At 33.0% G+C, this 19113-nt stretch overlaps 2 protein-coding genes and 1 long non-coding RNA gene across 4 annotated transcripts in view; 2 read left to right on the top strand and 1 right to left on the bottom strand.

The window, feature by feature from the left end:
• LOC141544644 (ankyrin repeat domain-containing protein 26-like) overlaps window positions 1-12187 on the top strand; it is a 60778-nt gene extending 48591 nt beyond the window's left edge. For both annotated transcript variants that reach the window (XM_074271044.1, XM_074271043.1), the window contains 3 exons: window positions 1641-1796; window positions 3309-3385; window positions 11032-12187. In XM_074271044.1, the coding sequence (XP_074127145.1) occupies window positions 1641-1796; window positions 3309-3385; window positions 11032-11247 (449 nt within the window). In that variant the 3' untranslated portion in view covers window positions 11248-12187. The remainder of the gene's footprint in view (window positions 1-1640; window positions 1797-3308; window positions 3386-11031) is intronic.
• On the bottom strand, window positions 1429-10212 carry LOC141544647 (uncharacterized). The gene is made up of 3 exons (XR_012482730.1): window positions 9914-10212; window positions 5464-5565; window positions 1429-1757 (listed from the first exon to the last, which is right to left on the bottom strand). It is a non-coding gene; the product is annotated as an uncharacterized LOC141544647 (long non-coding RNA).
• A 4618-nt stretch (window positions 12188-16805) lies between the features above and the next one.
• The window catches only part of LOC141544645 (coiled-coil domain-containing protein 144A-like), a 31732-nt gene continuing 29424 nt past the window's right edge, over window positions 16806-19113 (top strand). Inside the window, exons 1-2 of the mRNA XM_074271046.1 lie at window positions 16806-16851; window positions 17970-18069. Of these exons, the coding sequence (XP_074127147.1) occupies window positions 17982-18069 (88 nt within the window). The 5' untranslated portion in view covers window positions 16806-16851; window positions 17970-17981. The remainder of the gene's footprint in view (window positions 16852-17969; window positions 18070-19113) is intronic.

The raw sequence follows: 19113 nt of genomic DNA, 5'->3' as shown, positions 1-19113 counted from the left end.
GAGAGGTAGACTATCCTCTGTTCCTCTAATCTATTTATGATCTCATTCTTTATGCCTAAATCATGGACCCATTTTGATCTTATCTTGGTATATGGTGTTAAGTGTGGGTCCATATCTAATTTCTGCCATACTAATTTCCAGTTTTCCCAACAGTTTCTTCCGAATAATGAATTTTTGTCCCTAAGGTTGGTATCTTTGGGTTTGTCAAAGATTAGATTGCTGTAGATGTACCCTTTTTTGTCCTTTGTATCTAATCTGTTCCACTGATCTACCGTTCTATTTCTTAGCCAGTACCAAATGGTTTTGGTGACTGCTGCTATATAGTATAGCTTTAGATCAGGTACACTTAGACCACCTTCCTCTGACTTTTTTTTTCATTAGTTCCCTTGCAATTCTCGACCTTTTATTCTTCCATATGAATTTTGTAATTATTTTTTCTAGGTTATTAAAATAGTTTCTTGGGAGTCTGATCGGTATAGCACTAAATAAATAGATTAGTTTGGGGAGTATTGTCATCTTTATTATATTCGCTCGGCCTATCCAAGAGCACTGAATGTCTTTCCAATTATTTAAATCTGACTTTATTTTTGTGGCAAGTGTTTTTTAATTTTTCTCATATAATTCCTGACTATTCTTTGGTAGATGGATTCCCAAATACTTTATACTCTCAACATTTGTTTGGAATGGAATTTCTCTTTGTATCTCTTGCTGTTGCATTTTGTTGGTGATATATAAGAATGCTGAGGATTTATGTGGATTTATTTTGTATCTTGCCACTTTGCTAAAATTCTGAATTATTTCTAATAGCTTTTTAGCAGAGTCTTTGGGGTTCTCTAAGTATACCATCATGTCATCTGCAAAGAGTGATAGTTTGATTTCCTCATTTCCTACTCTAATTTCTTGAATCTTTCTCGGCTCTTATTGCCGAGGCTAGTGTTTCTAGTACTATATTGAATAGTAATGGTGATTTTGGGCAACCTTGTTTCACTCCTGATCTTACTTGGACAGGTTGCAGTTTATTTCTATTGCATATTATGTTTACTGACGGTCTTAAATATATGCTCCTGATTATTCTAAGGAATAATCCATTTATTCCTATACTCTCAAGAGTTTTTAGTAGGAATGGATGTTGGATTTTGTCAAATGCTTTTTCTGCATCTATTGAGATGATCATATGGTTCTTATTAAGTTGATTATTAATATGGTCAATTATACTCATAGTTTTCCTAATATTAAACCAGCCCTGCATTCCTGGTATGAATCCTACCTGATCATAGTGTATTATCCTGGGGATGATTTTCTGAAGTCTTTTTGCTAATATCTTATTTAAGATTTTAGCATCAATATTCATTAAGGAAATTGGTCTATAATTTTCTTTCTCAGTTTTCGATCGACCTGGTTTGGTATCAGTACCATGTCTGTGTCATAAAAGGAGTTTGGTAGGACTCCTTCATTCCCTATTTTTTCAAATAGTTTATATAGCATTGGGGCTAATTGTTCTTTAAATGTTTGGTAGAAATCACATGTAAATCCATCTGGTCCTGGGGATTTTTTCCTGGGGAGTTGATTAATAGCTTGTTCTATTTCTTTTTCTGAAATGGGACTATTTAAGCAATTTATTTCTTCCTATGTTAATCTAGGAAGCGTCAAAAGAGTTGATAAAGGTGTCCTTAAGAAGCCATGTAAATCCGTTGAACAAAATGTGGAAGTCAAACAAAGAAGAGTTGATAAAGGTGTCCTTAAGAAGCCATGTAAATCTGCTGAACAAAATGTGGAAGTCAAACAAATAAAGAAAGGTAGAGGCTTAATATTCTGGATTTACTAAAAATAGATTATTTGCTTAATTTGTTACATGCCAATCCTCTTAGAATAAGTAAGCAACATAAATAGTAAAATCATGCAATAACAAAATTGATTGTCAGTGTTTAATCTTCTCAGTAGACCAGAATCTACAAGATGTTCTGATTTTCTCCTTTAATCAGTGTAGCAATTTCCACAAAAGCTGAAAGAGACTAGATTAGATTTGTATCTTTATTGTGCCTTAATGGTCTTTGTATTTAATTGTTAATTCCTACCTCTTTTTTTTCAAAGTTTAAAATCTTGAGGTATGAATATTCCCATATAAAATCTATATATAAATGATTGTTTCCTTTTTTTCTGTCATTGTAACTTATTATCACTAGCATCCTTGACACATACAATTTTCTGAAACTTTTGTTAAGTTCATCTTTTCACTACTGAATCACTCTCCATTTTGTCATATTCAAACTGTTTCTAGGTTAACTAATTCTTAAAATGAATTTCAAATTAACTCCTGGAATGTGTCTTGTTTTATGTTTCCTTGATTTAATCAGAGTAGCTTCTAGACTTACTGGAAGAATTAGGTGTCATTTACTTTATTTCCATTTTTGCATGAGATAGTCCTGCCAGTGATTTTACAGTTACCATTTATATTTGTTTCTCTCAGTTTTGTTAAATATCATTTTGGTTCTGTCTTTTTGATTTTGTCCTCTTTCTGATTATGTCTTGAGGTTTTGTCTCTGAACTTATGTCAAAAAGTGCTATCATGAATTAACTTTAGAAATCCAGTTAATTATATTTCTTTTTTTGTGTATGTAAATCTATGACTTTTGAAGGATGCATATGGTCTGTGATCTTCATAACCCAAAGCAATTCTGCAATCTCAAAAAATGAACATTTCTTAGTCCCTAATGGGAAGGAAAGCTTTCTTGCTAATCCCTCCTTCACAGTTTCCAGTTGGTCATGTTGTCCATTCTCTAACTTATCTCATTTTTTTCTTCACCTTCCTGACTCCATTTTTTGTTCTCTCCTACTTACTCAGTTAAGTTCTTGTAAACTCAGTTAAGGTTAGTAAGGCCAGCCTCATGTCCTTTGGTTATTGAGAAAATCCATTGATTCTATTTGTTTTTTACTTCTAGCCTAACTAATAAATTGATCATACACACATAAATTTCTTCCAGTTTATATTTCAATGGCAACAATTTTTGCTAAAGTAAATATGTAAATCAATCTTTACAGCTTCCTATGCTTTGCTCATGGGAAACAGCATCTCACAAGAAACTTCAAATCCTGCAGTAGATTGAAATTGCAAAATAATCAGATCCATTCGTAATTAATAAGATTGAATTTTTTTATATTTTATGTCTTATCTCAATATAGATTGAAATAGACAAAATTATATCTGTCATAACTAGCATTACTGTTAATGGGGAGGGGGTGGGAGAATTTCATTCATAGAAGAAAAGTAATTCTAAATAAAATAAAATTTCAATTAAATATTACTTTAGATGTTAAAGGAGAATTGAAACTTAAAGGACTATCCAATGGAGGACAGGAAGATTTCAGTAATAGTGACCAGAAACAGGTATGGAAAAGTGATATTTTTGATATTTTATATTAGTAAAAGTGCCTTTCATATTAATTTTTCTAGAAGCATATTTTCAAAAGTTAGTGTAATTTTAAATGTATTTATGTCTTATTGAAAAGATTTTCTTTGGAATTATAGGGACTAATATGAAAACTCCAATCCTAGCTATGTAATAACAGTGTGAAGGAACAGTCCCAAAATAGTGCATTTTGTACATTTCTTAAATGACAAAGAAGCTAATTTAAATGATTTGATTATTTCATTGTTTTTGCCTTATTCAGCAAAATAATTGTGGTAACAGAATTATCATAGATCTGGATGCGTGTGAAAGAGCATCTTAGTCCTGATTTCTTTCTTATACACAAGCTAAAATTTATTGTCACTGATGGCAAGGAAAGAATCCAGAATGTCAATATCTAGAAATGTATGTCATTTTAGAAAACTATACTAAATTCTATTATTGCTCAAAAATGTTAATGCATGGCATTAAAATGCTATAATAATAATATCTTAGTATTAATAATCGAAGTTATTGTACTTTATCTTAGTCCTAAATAACCAATCCTGTCTATAGTATCCCCCAAAAGTAGTTGATCGCTTTCTGTGACTGAAAAATTACTACCCAAATAAAGCAGCCCACTGTATATTTGAACAGCTCTAATAGTGTGGGATGTTTTCTTCTATTGATCAATAATTTGCCTTTCTATATTGTGCAACAAGGGCTAATGGTTCTGACTTTAAGAATCGAGTTGAAGTAATCAAGACCTGCATTCTAATTGCTAATATTTTGGTGATTTTTATCCTGGAATCATTTAAATCATATTTTCGATAAACTAGACAGCCCCACTTGTTGAGCAGACCTTCCTGTGATATGGCATGGCTGACTTCTGAGATCTCTTGTACTTCCTCTGGACTACACTTTCCCTTATCCTATCTAAGCATAATAATGTGGAATTATGAAGACAGAATCAAGGCCTGTTATGTCTCATGAAGAATATTCTCTTACTTTTGCTGCAAAGATCACATTAGCCCTTTTGATAACCTCATCATTAAACTTATGGCCCATTAGCGAATAATTCTATGTCTTTCTCTGAGAATTTCTATGGAAAATTGTTTTACCCCAGTGTGTACATATGCAGCTGATGTTTAAAAGTCTTATTCCAGTATCTTAAATTTATCCCCTTTGAAATGTTTCTTCTTGTAATTGTAAAGATTTTGTTTTAATCTGTAAAGATCCATTGTAATATCAGTTCTGTGATTTATTTCATCTGTAGCTTTTACTAATCCCATGCCATTTACAATCAACTAATAAGTATCTGATCTATCACTTCATCCTGATTATCAATGTAAAATGTTGAACAGAGTAAATATTGAGGATGAAGCTATCTGTTGCTTTCCAGGGGGATGAGTATTCTTTAGATCTGCCCAATGAAAAAGGCTAAATGTTTCTTTATTACAATTCACATTTTTGTCCTAGTCAACAAAGATCTTGTGAGAAATGTTTTCAAATACTTGTTGAAATCCAGGCACGCTGGGTTTTAACATTCCTGGAACCTAGTCTTCTATTCTCTGCAGTGATGACAATTTTATTGAAGAGGAAACTTAGGAGGGTCTAGTATAACTTCTTTCAATGAACACATCAATTCTTCATTATCCCCCCTTACATCCTTTTATGGGAAATATGGGAAATATAACTGGGGTCAGTATTTCCCAGGAGTCAATACCATTCAGCTTTCCTAAGCCCACAGCAACTCCCTGGTAAACTGTAATTACTCAAAGATTTCAGGTGAGATTCTTCAGTTCAATGTGCTAATTAGCTGGAGGGGCTTATGGTGCTAATTCTAACGGCATAGCTTGATCTCAATCGAGATGGTCTCATGATACCTCATGCTCTAGTCTCCCTGTAATGTCTTCCTTAACAGAAATTAAAAGAGTCCTAAAGCCCATGTTTCAGATGCTTTCTGTAAGATAGAATCTGATCGCGAGTCTTTTTATCATGTTCACTTAGTTGGCACAACCTGCACAATCAAGGGACAAGAGAGGCTGGAAACACAAATCAGGTCATACAGCCTTACCTTCCCACAGCATCTTTCCACAACTAGTTTCCAGTTCACAACCTGGGCCTTCAGTCCTATATCTTTCTGGCCGACACATTTTGATCATTTGGGTGAATATCTCTGCCCAAGAAACAAGAATGGAAATGACCATTCCAATGTGATATCTTAACAATCAAAAATTATATACCATATAACTTATCCTCATTAACTGATTATAGAACTTCAATCTGAATATTTCCCAAATAGTACCCTACTCATCAACAAGTCAGTGAATTGAATTGAGCCCTTACTTTGACATGAAAAGATTCTATTCTTTCCTCTGTCTTCATTAAAGAGAATAAAGAGAATTCTATCATGAAAAGAGCAATAAAGAACACAACTGCTTTAGAAGGCTTTATGGACCCTAATAATGAATGTCTGTAGTTAGAAGTTCACTGTCAACTTGTTAGGGTTATTGTGGATGAGATTCCTGTCCACATGTAATGCATTCATTTTCTTGATAGATCTGTATATTTAGAATATAGTGAAAATCAGGCAAATAAAGTGTTGCCATCTCATTTAAATCATGGCTTAAAATGTCCAATTTTGGGGAAATGATATTCAAGGTAATTTAAAGTAGGTTATTTTGGTATAAACAGCTAAGAGGCATAGTGGATAGAGTTGCAGGCCTGGAGTCATGAAGATTCATCTTCATGAGTTCAAATATGATTTCAAATAATTGTCAATTATATAACCGCGAAGAAGTTACTTAAACCTTTTTTTGCCCTAGTTTCCTTATGAGTAAAGTGAGCTGGAAGACAAAATGCAAAATATTCACGTCTCTTTGCCAGGAAAACCTCAAATAGAGTCATAAAAAGTCAGAGATAACTGAACAACCATAAAAAAATTAAATGATAGAATATGACTCTGTCATGTAAACAATTTTTAATATATAATTTATTCCAAAATACCTATAGGTATGCATCATAATTGTGGTTTGTTCCATGTAATTATGGAACTATAATCCCAACTCATCTGAACATTTGAAAAATTGTACTGGATCAGGGAATCAGGTCTTCCTTAACTATTTTAAAGTCATCACTTCCTACTCTATTGATACCCAATAATTCTGTTGATGTGCTTAAGATATATATCGGAATAATTTCTTATTTCTTTTTCTGAATTATATACAAAAATCATCGGCCTTCTCTTGCCCATTCCTATTCTCTGATTTGTATAGAGACTTTGGACTGGAACCAAACTCAGAAAGGGACAATCTATGCAGGTCTATTTTTTGAAAATACAGTTATTTTACTGTGCATACCCTTTGACCCAGCAGTACTACTACTGGGCTTATATCCCAAAGAAATACTAAAGAGCTGAAAGGGACCTGTATGTGCCAAAATGTTTGTGGCAGCTCTTTTTGTTGTAGCTAGAAACTGGAAGATGAATGGAGGTCCATCAGTTGGAGAATGGTTGGGTAAATTGTGGTATATGAAGATTATGGAATATTATTGCTCTGTAAGAAATGACCAGCAGCAGGAATACAGAGAGGCTTCGAGAGACTTACATGAACTAATGCTGAGTGAAATGAGCAGAACCAGAAGATCACTATACACTTCAACAACAATATTGTATGAGGGTGTATTCTGAAGGAAGTGGAAATCTTCAACATAAAGAAGATCCAACTCACTTCCAGTTGATCAATGATGGACAGAAATAACTACACCCAGAGAAGGAATACTGGGAAGTGAATGTAAATTGTTAGCACTAATGTCTGTCTGCCCAGGTTACATGTACCTTCGGAATCTAATGCTTATTGTGCAACAAGAAAATGGAATTTATTGTATCTAGGTTATATTGTAACATATGTAAAAATGTATGGGATTGCCTGTCATCAGGGGGAGGGAGTAGAGGGAAGGGGGGATAATTTGGAAAAATAAATACAAGGGATAATATTATATATATATATATAAAATTTAAAAAAAAAGAAAATACAGTTGTTTTAAATCACATTTATTTTTCTCTCCAACTTAAGTCGTAATTTAGAGTTGCTATTTTTACACTTATTTTGATCTTTGATTTAAAGAAACGTAAAAGTGAGCACTAGAGAAACATATAAAAGTAGTAAAGAATCTTATGAATTAAAAGAGTAATGAGTTTAATTTTTTGTCCCATCCCAACTTTATATTTTACTTGTTTTTTGGATTTGAAACATATCTGTATTATAATTTTGATCATGTAAAATTACCAATGAAAAATAAAATACCTTTTTTGGAAAAAAAAATTGTCCTTTTAGAGCAGGAAAAAAGATTGATATGAAATAGGAAATTTTCCTTTATTTTGATAGGAATTATAGTATGGCACAAACATAATAATTTACCTAATACCTTGGATATAATATCTTGGATAATATCTTGGATAAAATTTACTTTCCAATTTCATTTTTAGGGTAAATTTAAATATTTTTGAAATTTGAAACACAACGATTTGGGACTAACGATTAAGTTTAACTATGGTTTGTCTATTTTTAAATTGATCTTTGTCTTATTTCATTATCCAAGGATAAAGTTACTTTAGAAACAACCTGCATACCAGAAGAAACAGTACCTAAAAAACAAGTTCAGTCTCTTTGTGCTCCATTTTTGAAGAAGGAAATAAGGTCTGAAGGACCAGAATCCAATAGGAAATCTGATAGTGAAACGACTTCAAAAGAAAGTTGTCAAAAAACATGGATTGAGGAGGAAAAGGAATTCAAAAACAATAACTTAATTGATTTTGTGGAAAAGGTAAAACGTAAAGGCCCTCTAAGGGTAAAAGTTCTTCAGACATTTTCAGGGCAAACGGAACAAGATCGGCCATATGCTCTTTCATGCAATTTAGAGATGAATTTCCAAGAAAATATTCTTCAGTGCTCACAAAATAGCACCCTACAATGTAAGAATGACAATGAGCCAGAAATGGAACATACTTGCAAAGTAAATGAAGAGGATATTGCTTATGTTGCGAAAAATAGAAAAAGAGCCGCTTCCAAAATATCTATAAATAAAATGAAGGAAGATACATCATTTGATACAGAAATGGTTGTAAGTCTGCCAAGAAGTATCGGGAATTTGGGACCACATTCAGGAGGTTTCCTGCAATCAAGTGCTCCAGGAAGGCATTTTACTCACTCTGGTGATATAAAATTAATCATCCAGGAAAAAAGCCTGAAATGACTGCAAGAAAATGTAAGGAGAAAACCAAACATAAAGAAACCTTATTCAAGAATAGTCATCACAATGACAGTAACTCTATAGATGAGCCAAGATGTTTGAAACACTTCCTTCCATATAGGGACAAAATGTCTAAAAACTACCTGGATGCAGAATTAAACCAACATACACAAAGATTGACAATTGAGTTGGAAATAATGCAAACAAAATCCCTGACTTTGGAGAAAGAAAAAATATCACCACAAAAACAGGTAGATTCACCTTCTGTCACTCTACATTCATCCTGTGAAACTGATTTTTCACTTCAAATGCTTGGTATTTGTACAACATGTATTGAAAACTGCATTAAGGAAAATATCCAGAAAGTCTTTTTTATACTTTTTATTTTGATTATCTAAATTGCTCCATCAATTTTCAAAGTATTTGCCATGTAAACAAGAAACTGTCTAAATCAGACATACAAATTGGAATATTAGACTAGGTAACCAAAAGAACAAGGACAAGCCTAAAGACAATTAGGATACAGACCTAAAAGGAACATAATGAACTCAGATTCTCTTTTTTGCAAATCCTTGTAATGTTGGATATTTTAAAGACTTTTCCTTTCTATGGGCATTTTTTATTTTCTTAAAATACTGAAAACATAAGCTAAATTTGGGAAATTTCTAACAAAGGTACCTGATACAAATAATACTTTTATGGTAATCTGATACTTCATCTTTATTGATTTTACTAAAGTCATTACATTTTTGCATTTCAAAAGAAAATGAAACACAATTATGCTAATCATCTAAAATCAGTTTTCATAGGGCATTAATATACTATTTCTCTATTTATCCCACTAGTTATAAATTATAGGATTGAGTTTTAAACTTTGATCTTCTACTTTCAAGTTCAATGCTCCTCTTTTTGTATTTAGTTTTTCAAAATATATTTTTATTCACTATAGATATTTGCATAATTGGCTGGCTTTAGATGCTATTGTACTAGCACTGTTAATTCATTGAATTTTATTTTTGAGAAGGAGCATTGGCAGTCATTGAATCAAACACCATTATCTTATCAATGAGGAAAGGTTAGGCTCAGGGATGTTAGATTGCCTGGCCAAGGTCTCTTGGCTTATCTATACCTTCACATGTCCGTCTTTTCATTATATTTTCACAATAATAGCTGAACATATAACACAGTGTATACAAACCCAAACACATTCAGTTAGAGTTAGATTTAAGTGCTTCTTGTAGTTATGTTAGCCTGGGCAAATCCATCGACCTTACCAGGCAACTGAGACTTGGAGCAGAGGGCGATCTGAATTTATGGAGGGAATTTCCTCACTTGGAGTTACTCATACTGATGAATTCATAGGTCCTGTCCAAAAATAATGAGAATAGTATTTGAATGACTCTCAAATTACAAAGCAATCTCATGTGATCTTCATTACTATTCCTATAAAAGGGTGTGGACAAATAATTGTGGACAAGGCAATAGAAGCTCAGGAAATATAAATGACTTTGCAAAATGGTCAATTGGATTACTTAATGTACAAATCTACAAAATGATAGCATTACACTAATATTATTTTTTCCTATTTTTTTTTCTTTTCTGAAAGATGGTGCTTCTGGAAATACACAGGGAATAGCATCAATTTTCCTTAATATAGCAGTCACAATATCTAAATCTCACTTTAATCGATTTCCTATGCTGTTAATCAAGTTTTTTTTGTTTTTTTTTTTTGCTTTGTTTTATTGGTTTACTTTTTGAACTTGATAGTAAGAAATAAGAAATGAGAAATTGAGTGGGAAACAGCCATCATGGGTTTGGAAATAAACTTGATCTATATTTTCATTGTGAGAACATGAGAACATGGTGGAAAAGGGCAAGCATAAATCAGATATTGTATTTCAATCCTGTCTCCTTTTGAAAGGAGAGAGCTGAGAGATCTTGAAAGTAGAATGAGAAAACAAAATGAGATAGTAATTGAGCTGTCATTTTGAAATAGGAGTCCATGTTTCTACTTTCCAACAAAATTTATAAAACCATGACCATTATATATCCAAAATAAAAAGTGAAGATAATATAGAGGATAATATGTATTTCAAAATAAAATTGAAAAATTAAAGGTAATGTGGCATATTTGATAGGGAACTAGTTCAAGTCCCATCTCTGACATATGTAGACAATACTTGTCTTCTAGATTTTGATAACATTGGTAGGGGAAATTTTCTCTTCAGGTAGCTCCTTGTACTAGTACTTGTACGTAAGTAAGCATATAAGTATATATGTATAAAAGTGTGCATATTTACACATGCACACACGCGTGCACACACACATATATGCGTTTACACACAAAGACACACAACAATAAAGTAAGAATGATACTAAGCTTTCCTTTTAGATGGAAGGGGAAAAGAAAATGGAAATATTGGAGAGAACAGATGGTGATAAGTTAAGTGAAAGAACAACAACTGGCAAAATTAATAAACAGTTTTCTATGGAGAGCCATCAAAATGGTAAAGATGAGGAAAATAAAATTCCTGGGGAAGAAAGACCAAAAATGAGCATCTCTTCTAAGGAAAATGTAACACCTGTGCACCATGTTTTAAAGGGGTAAGTTTGTCAACATATTTAACTGGAGAATTATTATTAAATATTATCATTTATGGTATATTCAGTTTGCTCTACAAATCTAGATTCAGATTCACTCTGCATCCACTTGTTTTTTGCCAAGAAAGAAATTAAGGTCACATGAATGCATATTATTCTATGGCTGTAAGTATATTTATACTATATTGTTATTATTATTATTATTGTTTTTGTTACATTAGTGTTTATTGAAAGAAGGTAGGTAGGCTTTGATGAGATCCAAAAAATAGCATAGAATGTAATATGCAGGTGGCAAGGAGCAAAGCAATTCAGTTTGGAAACTTTGAAGAGGTATAAATAATAAGTACCAATGAGACATGAAAATAATCTTACAGCTACTCCAAAAATTAAATGTGTTCTCTTACTCATTAGGAAGTTTCCCATCAGAAGAAATATTCAAGAATGAATTAATTTTTAAATGTTATCATGGGCCAAGCATTGGGGATACCAAGGCAGAGAACCTAGATTCTTAAGAAAGGGTGCACACTTTTAATTGCAGACATGAAAATCATTAAAAAGATCCAGTCACCCACCCACTACCATGTAAGATAAGCCTGAGGAGAGAAAAGGTATTGTCCTTTCAGGATGGCAGAATAAAAAAAGGGAATTGACAGAAATGTAAAGAGAAGTACTCACATAGTCCTTGTTGTATAAGTCCTTCTAGTGCTCATATGCCTTCTGGACAGGCTGAGGAAGAGCAAAAGGTAGATAACTTCTACCTGCTGCCCCATCTAGAAAAGTCTTAGGGGACCATAAGGTGATAGATGAGACACAGGAATATGGTAAAGAGGGTTCACAATTCATGTTGGGACTGTATTTACTAGACCACCTCTAAAATTCCAACTGATGAGAGTTGGAATGTGGAAGTGCTCTGGATTGACAGTTAGAAAGTAGAGAATGTTTTTTAAAAAGCCCAGATTTACTTGTATTAACTTGAAAACTAATTTAATAGATTTAAAAATAACTTTAACTAGCTCAATTAATTTCAAGACTAAAAATAAATAAATTAATAAATTAATTAATTAAATAAACATAAATTCAGGAAGACAACAATTTATAATTCTCTTTAAGAGTCACTGAAAAAGGCATCATTCCCTACCTCAATGGCAGTACTTACATATTGTGACTTCAGTTGCATGCAGACAGAAACATATTTACTGTTCTTTGATTAGTGGGACATAACCATATTAGACATATTAGTGAGAAACAGTAAAGCCATGGACAATTGAGAGAAAGTTTCCTTTTCTAAAAATTGTCATCTTTTACTTTTATATAAGCCTCTTTTCCCAAGATCTCACTCCTCAGCCATCTACTGAAACATTCTTCATCCCTACCTCAGTATTGCATGCAGTGTTCCACATTGATAATGCTCCACTTGACATATAAATAGGAAGTGGCACCCTCTCATCTCAAACCTGGACATTATAATTTCACAGTATTCCGTTGTGGTTATTTTATTGTCCTTAATAATTATATTATCGCAGTTATAATTTATATTGTTGTCCTGGTTGTCCTTACTTCATTTTGCATTAATTCATCTAAATATTCTCTTCCTCTTATGTAATTGTTATTTCTCACCATAGAAATGATGTTCTATTACATCAAGAAAGCCTAATTTTTTTTTTTTTGCCATTCTTCAGTCAAGGATGCCTCAGCTACTTTATTTGCAGTTATCTGCTACTACAAAAAGTTGTTGCTGTGAATATTTTGGTTTTTAAAACTTTTCTTGACAGTGAGTAAAACTAACTCATTGGGGTATATGTTTAGCAGTTGGAGAGAGAAATAATGGTAAAGTACCAGAGAAATTAGTATTCTTTGGAGAAGTTTGCTGGAAAGGGAAGCAAAAGAGGGTAAGTTGCAAGTGAACATTTCTATTTAAGTTCTGTGAAATTTGTGAATAAGATGCTGGAATAAATTGATGTCAAAAATGATTACAAAATGTGCTTTTCCACACTAAATTCCTTCTTTGATACCTTATCAGAGTGGGAAAATGAAGTTACTAAAAGTTACATGTACAGAGGAATAGGTAAGTTTGTGAAGTCATTCGAGTTGAATCAAAGAATAATCTTCCTACCATTGTGATTGTTAGTTGCTCACTGTTTTAACTAGAATGCACAATCTCTCTATCTCTCTGTCTCTGTGTCTCTCTTTCACACACAAACACACACACACATACACACACACACACACACACACACACACACATACACACACACACAGAGGAATGCATTAATTCTTTAGGCAGCCCATTCCTTTTTTAAATAAGTCTTAGTTGTTTGGAAGTTGGTTGCTTTTTGTGTTCTTTGTTTTTTCATGTGTTGATCCCAAATTTGTTTATCTGTGCCTAGTCCTAGCTTTTAGAGGGTCAATTAAACATTATGTTTTATTGTACCTTTGATCACAAATACTACTTCTCATCATGCCAGTTCTTCCTCTTCTCTTACTTATGGTAAACATCTGCAGCAAACATCATCAGTTGCCATTTTTTTTCACCATCCTGATTTCTCCTCTGGAAATATTCTCAGTGCTAATTGTCTTTTCTAAAATATATCACCCAGGAATGAATATCTTCCTCAAACAGGTTCTGATCAGGGCATAGTATATGGAAAGAATCACTTCCCTCCTCCTGGATTCTATGAATACTTAGAATTCTACCTACAATCACATTAAGACTTTCTTTTGGTATTGTTGGCACATATCAAGCCTGCTTTGATAACTCCCTGATATTTTGCACACAAATTGTGTAATCGCAAGGATCTGCTTTTATGCGGCTGAAGTTTTCTTAGCCCAAATATAGGCAGGAAATGGGAACCATTGTAGGTGAAGAAAAGGTTGGTTAAGAAACACATATTCCTAGACTAGAGAAGCACATATCTGACTAGAATGGGCCTTGTATTTTGAGGAGTGTGAGAAAACTTTGTTGGATTAAGACTGTACGCCTGAAGATGAAGAAGCTTCACAGGTACACAGTGCAATTTAAAGCACTACTAAAGAAGGGGACCATTAAAAGTTTTCTGTTCTAGGGAATGATAAGATCAGCATCTTAGTTAAGGAAACTTAGTCTGGAAGTAAAATGTCACATATTTTAAAATAGAAAAAAATATGTCTCCCACTGTTTTCTTAGAAGTTTTCAATAAAGAATTATTTAAAGATCAACTTATGGTTGGTTTTTTGCTTCTTGTTTTTGTTTTTGTTTTTTTTTGTTTTTTCCCTGCAATTCTTCATCTGGTATCCTACTCCATAGTTGTGATGAGAGCACCTTAAATAAGACAAATAAATCCTTATGCATTAAGGTAAACTAGTACTGGACAAACTCATAGAAAAATATTAGCAATGTGTGCTTTTTCTCATTGTAGAAGACTGTTGTCCTGATGTCCTTTGTTCTGCCAGTTGAATGTTCTTTCTAAGTATTCTTTTGGTATGGGACATGCACTGAAGGAATGACAGGAAAGCTAATTATTCCTGGCAAAGCTAGAGGGCCCAGACTTCCCTTAAATATGCTCATGCTACATTACTTGCCACTGTTTGGTGGTTGAAATTCTCCTTTTCTCAGTTATTATGAACCTGCCCCAGTGATAATACACTTTAATTGACTCATTGTGGTGACAGGGCACAGCAGAATTGACATGGGTCTATGAAAAGTATATCTTCACCATACATACCCAAGCATTAGTAATAATCCCAGTCTTGTAGTGAGAAGATTAAGGCTCAAGTCTTCAGTCTCCTAATGTTTTAGCATGGATTGAGAACTGGAAGGCAGCGCAGGGGTTATGTAGTCCAGGCTCCTAAGCGGTTTAGTCTCAGTCATACCAGTGAAAAAGAGGAAGAGTTGGGGTTTGAACTCCAGATTCAATTCACTTTCCACTGCACCACAAGGCCAATGTTAGCGGTAGACTCTAGGACATATCACACACACATTTGTAAAATAGGGATTGTTGTAAGGAAATTTCTTGTGCTATAGAAACATGAACTGTCATTATTCATCCAATGAATATATTATGTTTCTTGTGCATGAGTATTCTGCTTTTATTGCTTTTATTACAATAGCCTTCCCTATCTGGACTTAACAGTAGATATAGGGACAATGATGGGGGATATGGCTGGGTATATACTCTATTCAACTTACATTATTGTTAATGCAACAGTTGATTAAAATCACTGGAAAGAGAGAGAAGCCATTTTCCTCATCTACACTTTAACCATTATTTACTTCTTTCGAACTTAGTTTTCTCCCTCTAATTTGTAGGACATATCTTGTTATTTTTTAAACATCTAGAAAGAGCCATTCATTTTTTTCACAGCATTTGTGTCTTTAAAGTTTATAATTTTATATAATCACATTTAAGCTTCATACTCGAGTATTAAAGAGAATTTGTGGATAGTGTTATCAGCAGGAGTACTTTCTCTAGAGGGGAATATCATGGTTTTCTGAGTAGTTTCCACATGCTTTATTCCACAAGGTGTCCACTAATATCCTGGTATAACTTGTTTAAAAAGCATTAGTTACATAAAATGTGAAGAGCCTTATGCTAGGCTCTGGGAAAAACAAAACGGTGAATGAGATTAATATCTGACTTCTATATTTCAATATAATAAAAAGAAGCCAAGGTACATATAATTTGAATGACCAAAATATGATTATATTGATTACCATGCTTAATATTTTATAAAACTTAGAATAGAGTACAAGGTACTAGGCATAGTATTTTTGGAAGAATCATTTTATACTGACAGTCATAGTTTTTCTGCTCATATTCTTGTCCTTTTAGAATCTTGATGACAAGCAGTTTGGGACAAACAATTGACTAAATAATTCATTAGTATTCTATTGCAAGTTAAGATTTTCTGACTCACCTTTATTTTGAGAGTATTCTCAACTAGTTATTAATTTTTAAATAAATTTAAATAAATTAATTTAATAAATTTAATAATAAATTTTAATAAAACATTCAGATGTTAATTCAGAATTTTTTTATTTCTTTTAAAAACTTTTTGACAGAAGGAACAATAGAGGTATAGAAATATGATGGAATTATATTATAATGACAACAATATGGTAAAGACAATTTTGAAATAATTAGGAACTCATCACTCTTGCCACCATAATGAGCCACCATAATTTCAGATGACAAATGATGAAACGTGTTACTCACCTAGATAGCTAAGGGATTCAAAGTATAGAAGGAGACAGATTTCTTTTTGGGGGGACACAGACAATGCAAAAAATTTGTCGTTTTACTATGAATATTTGTAATGGATTATTTGTTATTCCCAGTTGTAAAGGGTTCCGATAGAAGGGTGAAAAAGTAGATTTTGAGCAATTAAAATATAAACATTTTTTTAAAAAAATTTACAAAGCACATCAAAAATACTTTTCAAGAGGCAAAAATAGGCATTTATTAAAAATTATGGCTATAAGATTAAATAGAAACATGAAAAAATCATATGATTTTGAAATAAAAATGTATTGAAAATCAAATAATTACAATGACACACTTTTCTTTATATTTATAGTAAAGTAAATTATTTGTCTTTTAGGCATGCCAAGAGAACATTCAATGAAAATAAAAAGGTATTGTAAAAACTGCTAAAATAGATCTTAATTTAGAAAATGATACTATTTTCAATGAACAAATAGGATCCCTCTTCTGCATTTTGAAGCACAGGAATATTTAATCATAAAAAGGATATGTTTGGAAACAATCTTCAAGTGAACGTGTCCATTGTGAATGCCAGAAAACTAATTATATTTCTGGCTTTTCTTTCATTTCCCCCATAGATAAAATGAAGATTATTTACTATCTGTAAGAGATATCTGGAAGGGTCCATAAGAGAGGCCAGGCAAGCACAGTTAGGATATAACCCAGGCCTATGGCCTGGAGATGCCCTGACATGAATGGCTATGGCTACATAGGGACTACCTTCCTGGGTGGCATGTCCCGCCTCTGCGGGAACCCTGAACACTCTAAAATTGCATCAGGAATGGGAAGTTTCTCCATCTCTGACTGGCTGTGCCTATGACCTCAGGGATCTGATATAGGCTCAATGGGGGAGGAACCCAACCCTTTTCAACTGGAGCTCTGCCAAGCAGAAGGAGCTAAGAGAGTGCAGGAAGTCTTAGAGTAGGATGTAAACCATGTGAGTAAAGTTCTTAAGCTTGCCTGAATAAACTCCCGGGTGCTCTGTTGTACCTCCACTGCATCCATGTGAGACAGCAGACAGAGGATTTCTGAAGGCTTCAGGAAGAGCTAAGCTTGATATTAATGTTTACCAGAGATTTCTCTGACAGCCTGGGAATTAGGAGAGACTAGCAATAGCAAATGCAATTATAGCATGTTGCAGATATCGTGACTAATTTGTGTAGCTCCTCATGAGATTGCTAAATCAGCTTCTAGGTAGAGATGTGGCTTAGTGAATAATCAAGATCACCTGAATTTGAATCTGTTCCTGGGCTCTTCAGTAACTATATAATTATGGACAAATCACCTGACCTCTATTATAGCCTGTTTACTCATTTGTAAAATAATTATGGGTAGTGCTTTTCTCAAGAAATTTTTGTGAGGATAACTGCTGTGAAAAGCTATAGACATATAGAAAAACTATAGAAATGTTAGCCATTGCTATCGTTTTCAAGTTTGTTTTACAATAATTTTACATAAACTTATTACCTTAACTTTATGTCTTCTATAGGATAAAGGAGAGATGTCTGCAGATACTCTTGATGACATCACTGAATCACTTGAAACAGATACAGAGAATTCTAATTTACCTCCCTCAATTTATACCAAGGGTAAGAATTGTTTTAAATTTTCTAATGGAATACCGGTGTTAAACAGAAACTAAGTCTGCACTTATATCCAAGAAGATAACACGAGTTCTATTCCACTGACCCATAGTAGAGTAGAGGTAACTTTGTGTTCTCTGGGAGGCTCTGGCATTGGCGTCTAATGTGTAATGTCTGGCAGAGTTTGCCAAGCTAAAAAGGATCATTTTGGCTTCAGGGTGATGATTTTTCAGCTACAGAAGTTCTCATAGAGGAGTTACTATGTGTTTCAGTGCCAAAAGAATTATGTACCTACTCTGTGCCAAATACACAAATTTTAGAAAAACAAAATCCTTGTCCTCAGAGAGTGTGCAATGTACTAGGCAGAAAGAGCTTACATAAATAACTCTAATGGGAAAAATAAACAAATAATATATACTAACAAGTAAATAAAAAGTATAGTCATAATTATATGTGAGGTATAAAGTGGGAAAGAATGTCAGCTAGCAAGAATAAAAACAACTTTCTGAAGGTTTTAAAAATGAATATGAATTCATTAGGTCGTGGGAGTCCAGGAGAACTGGAATGAAAATCTCAAACATGGAAACTGTGAGCAAGGAGAAACGAAAATAACACTGAAAATCCAGTTTTACAAGACAGTATATAGCAAAAAGAAGTAAATATGAAAAGATAGGTATTAGGAATGTAGGACGATTAGTTTTGTGTGTATAAACAAATCACTTAATATTGGAACTTCATTTTCTTAATCTGTAAAAGACTAACTTCACAGGATAATTTCAGAGAAATTATTTTGAAACCTATATGTGCTATATTATTTAATGTTTATTATACATACTGAATGCCAGCATACAGTATATGAATTTTACCTTGTTGATAATAGAAAAGCATTGAAGAAATTGACATTAGGTGATTAAAGTGATCTCGTTCATGGAAACAATGGGTAAAATAGTAGAATCTTTCTCTAAGTGACCAAAAGTCGTAAGAATGTTACAGATTTTCTGCCTAGTTTTTATAATTCTTCTATCAGCATGTCATACAGGATATTGCACT

Source organism: Sminthopsis crassicaudata, chromosome 5 (genome assembly GCF_048593235.1).
Source record: "Sminthopsis crassicaudata isolate SCR6 chromosome 5, ASM4859323v1, whole genome shotgun sequence".
Taxonomy (NCBI): Eukaryota; Metazoa; Chordata; class Mammalia; order Dasyuromorphia; family Dasyuridae; genus Sminthopsis; species Sminthopsis crassicaudata.
This window is presented reverse-complemented; position numbering and strand designations above follow the sequence as displayed.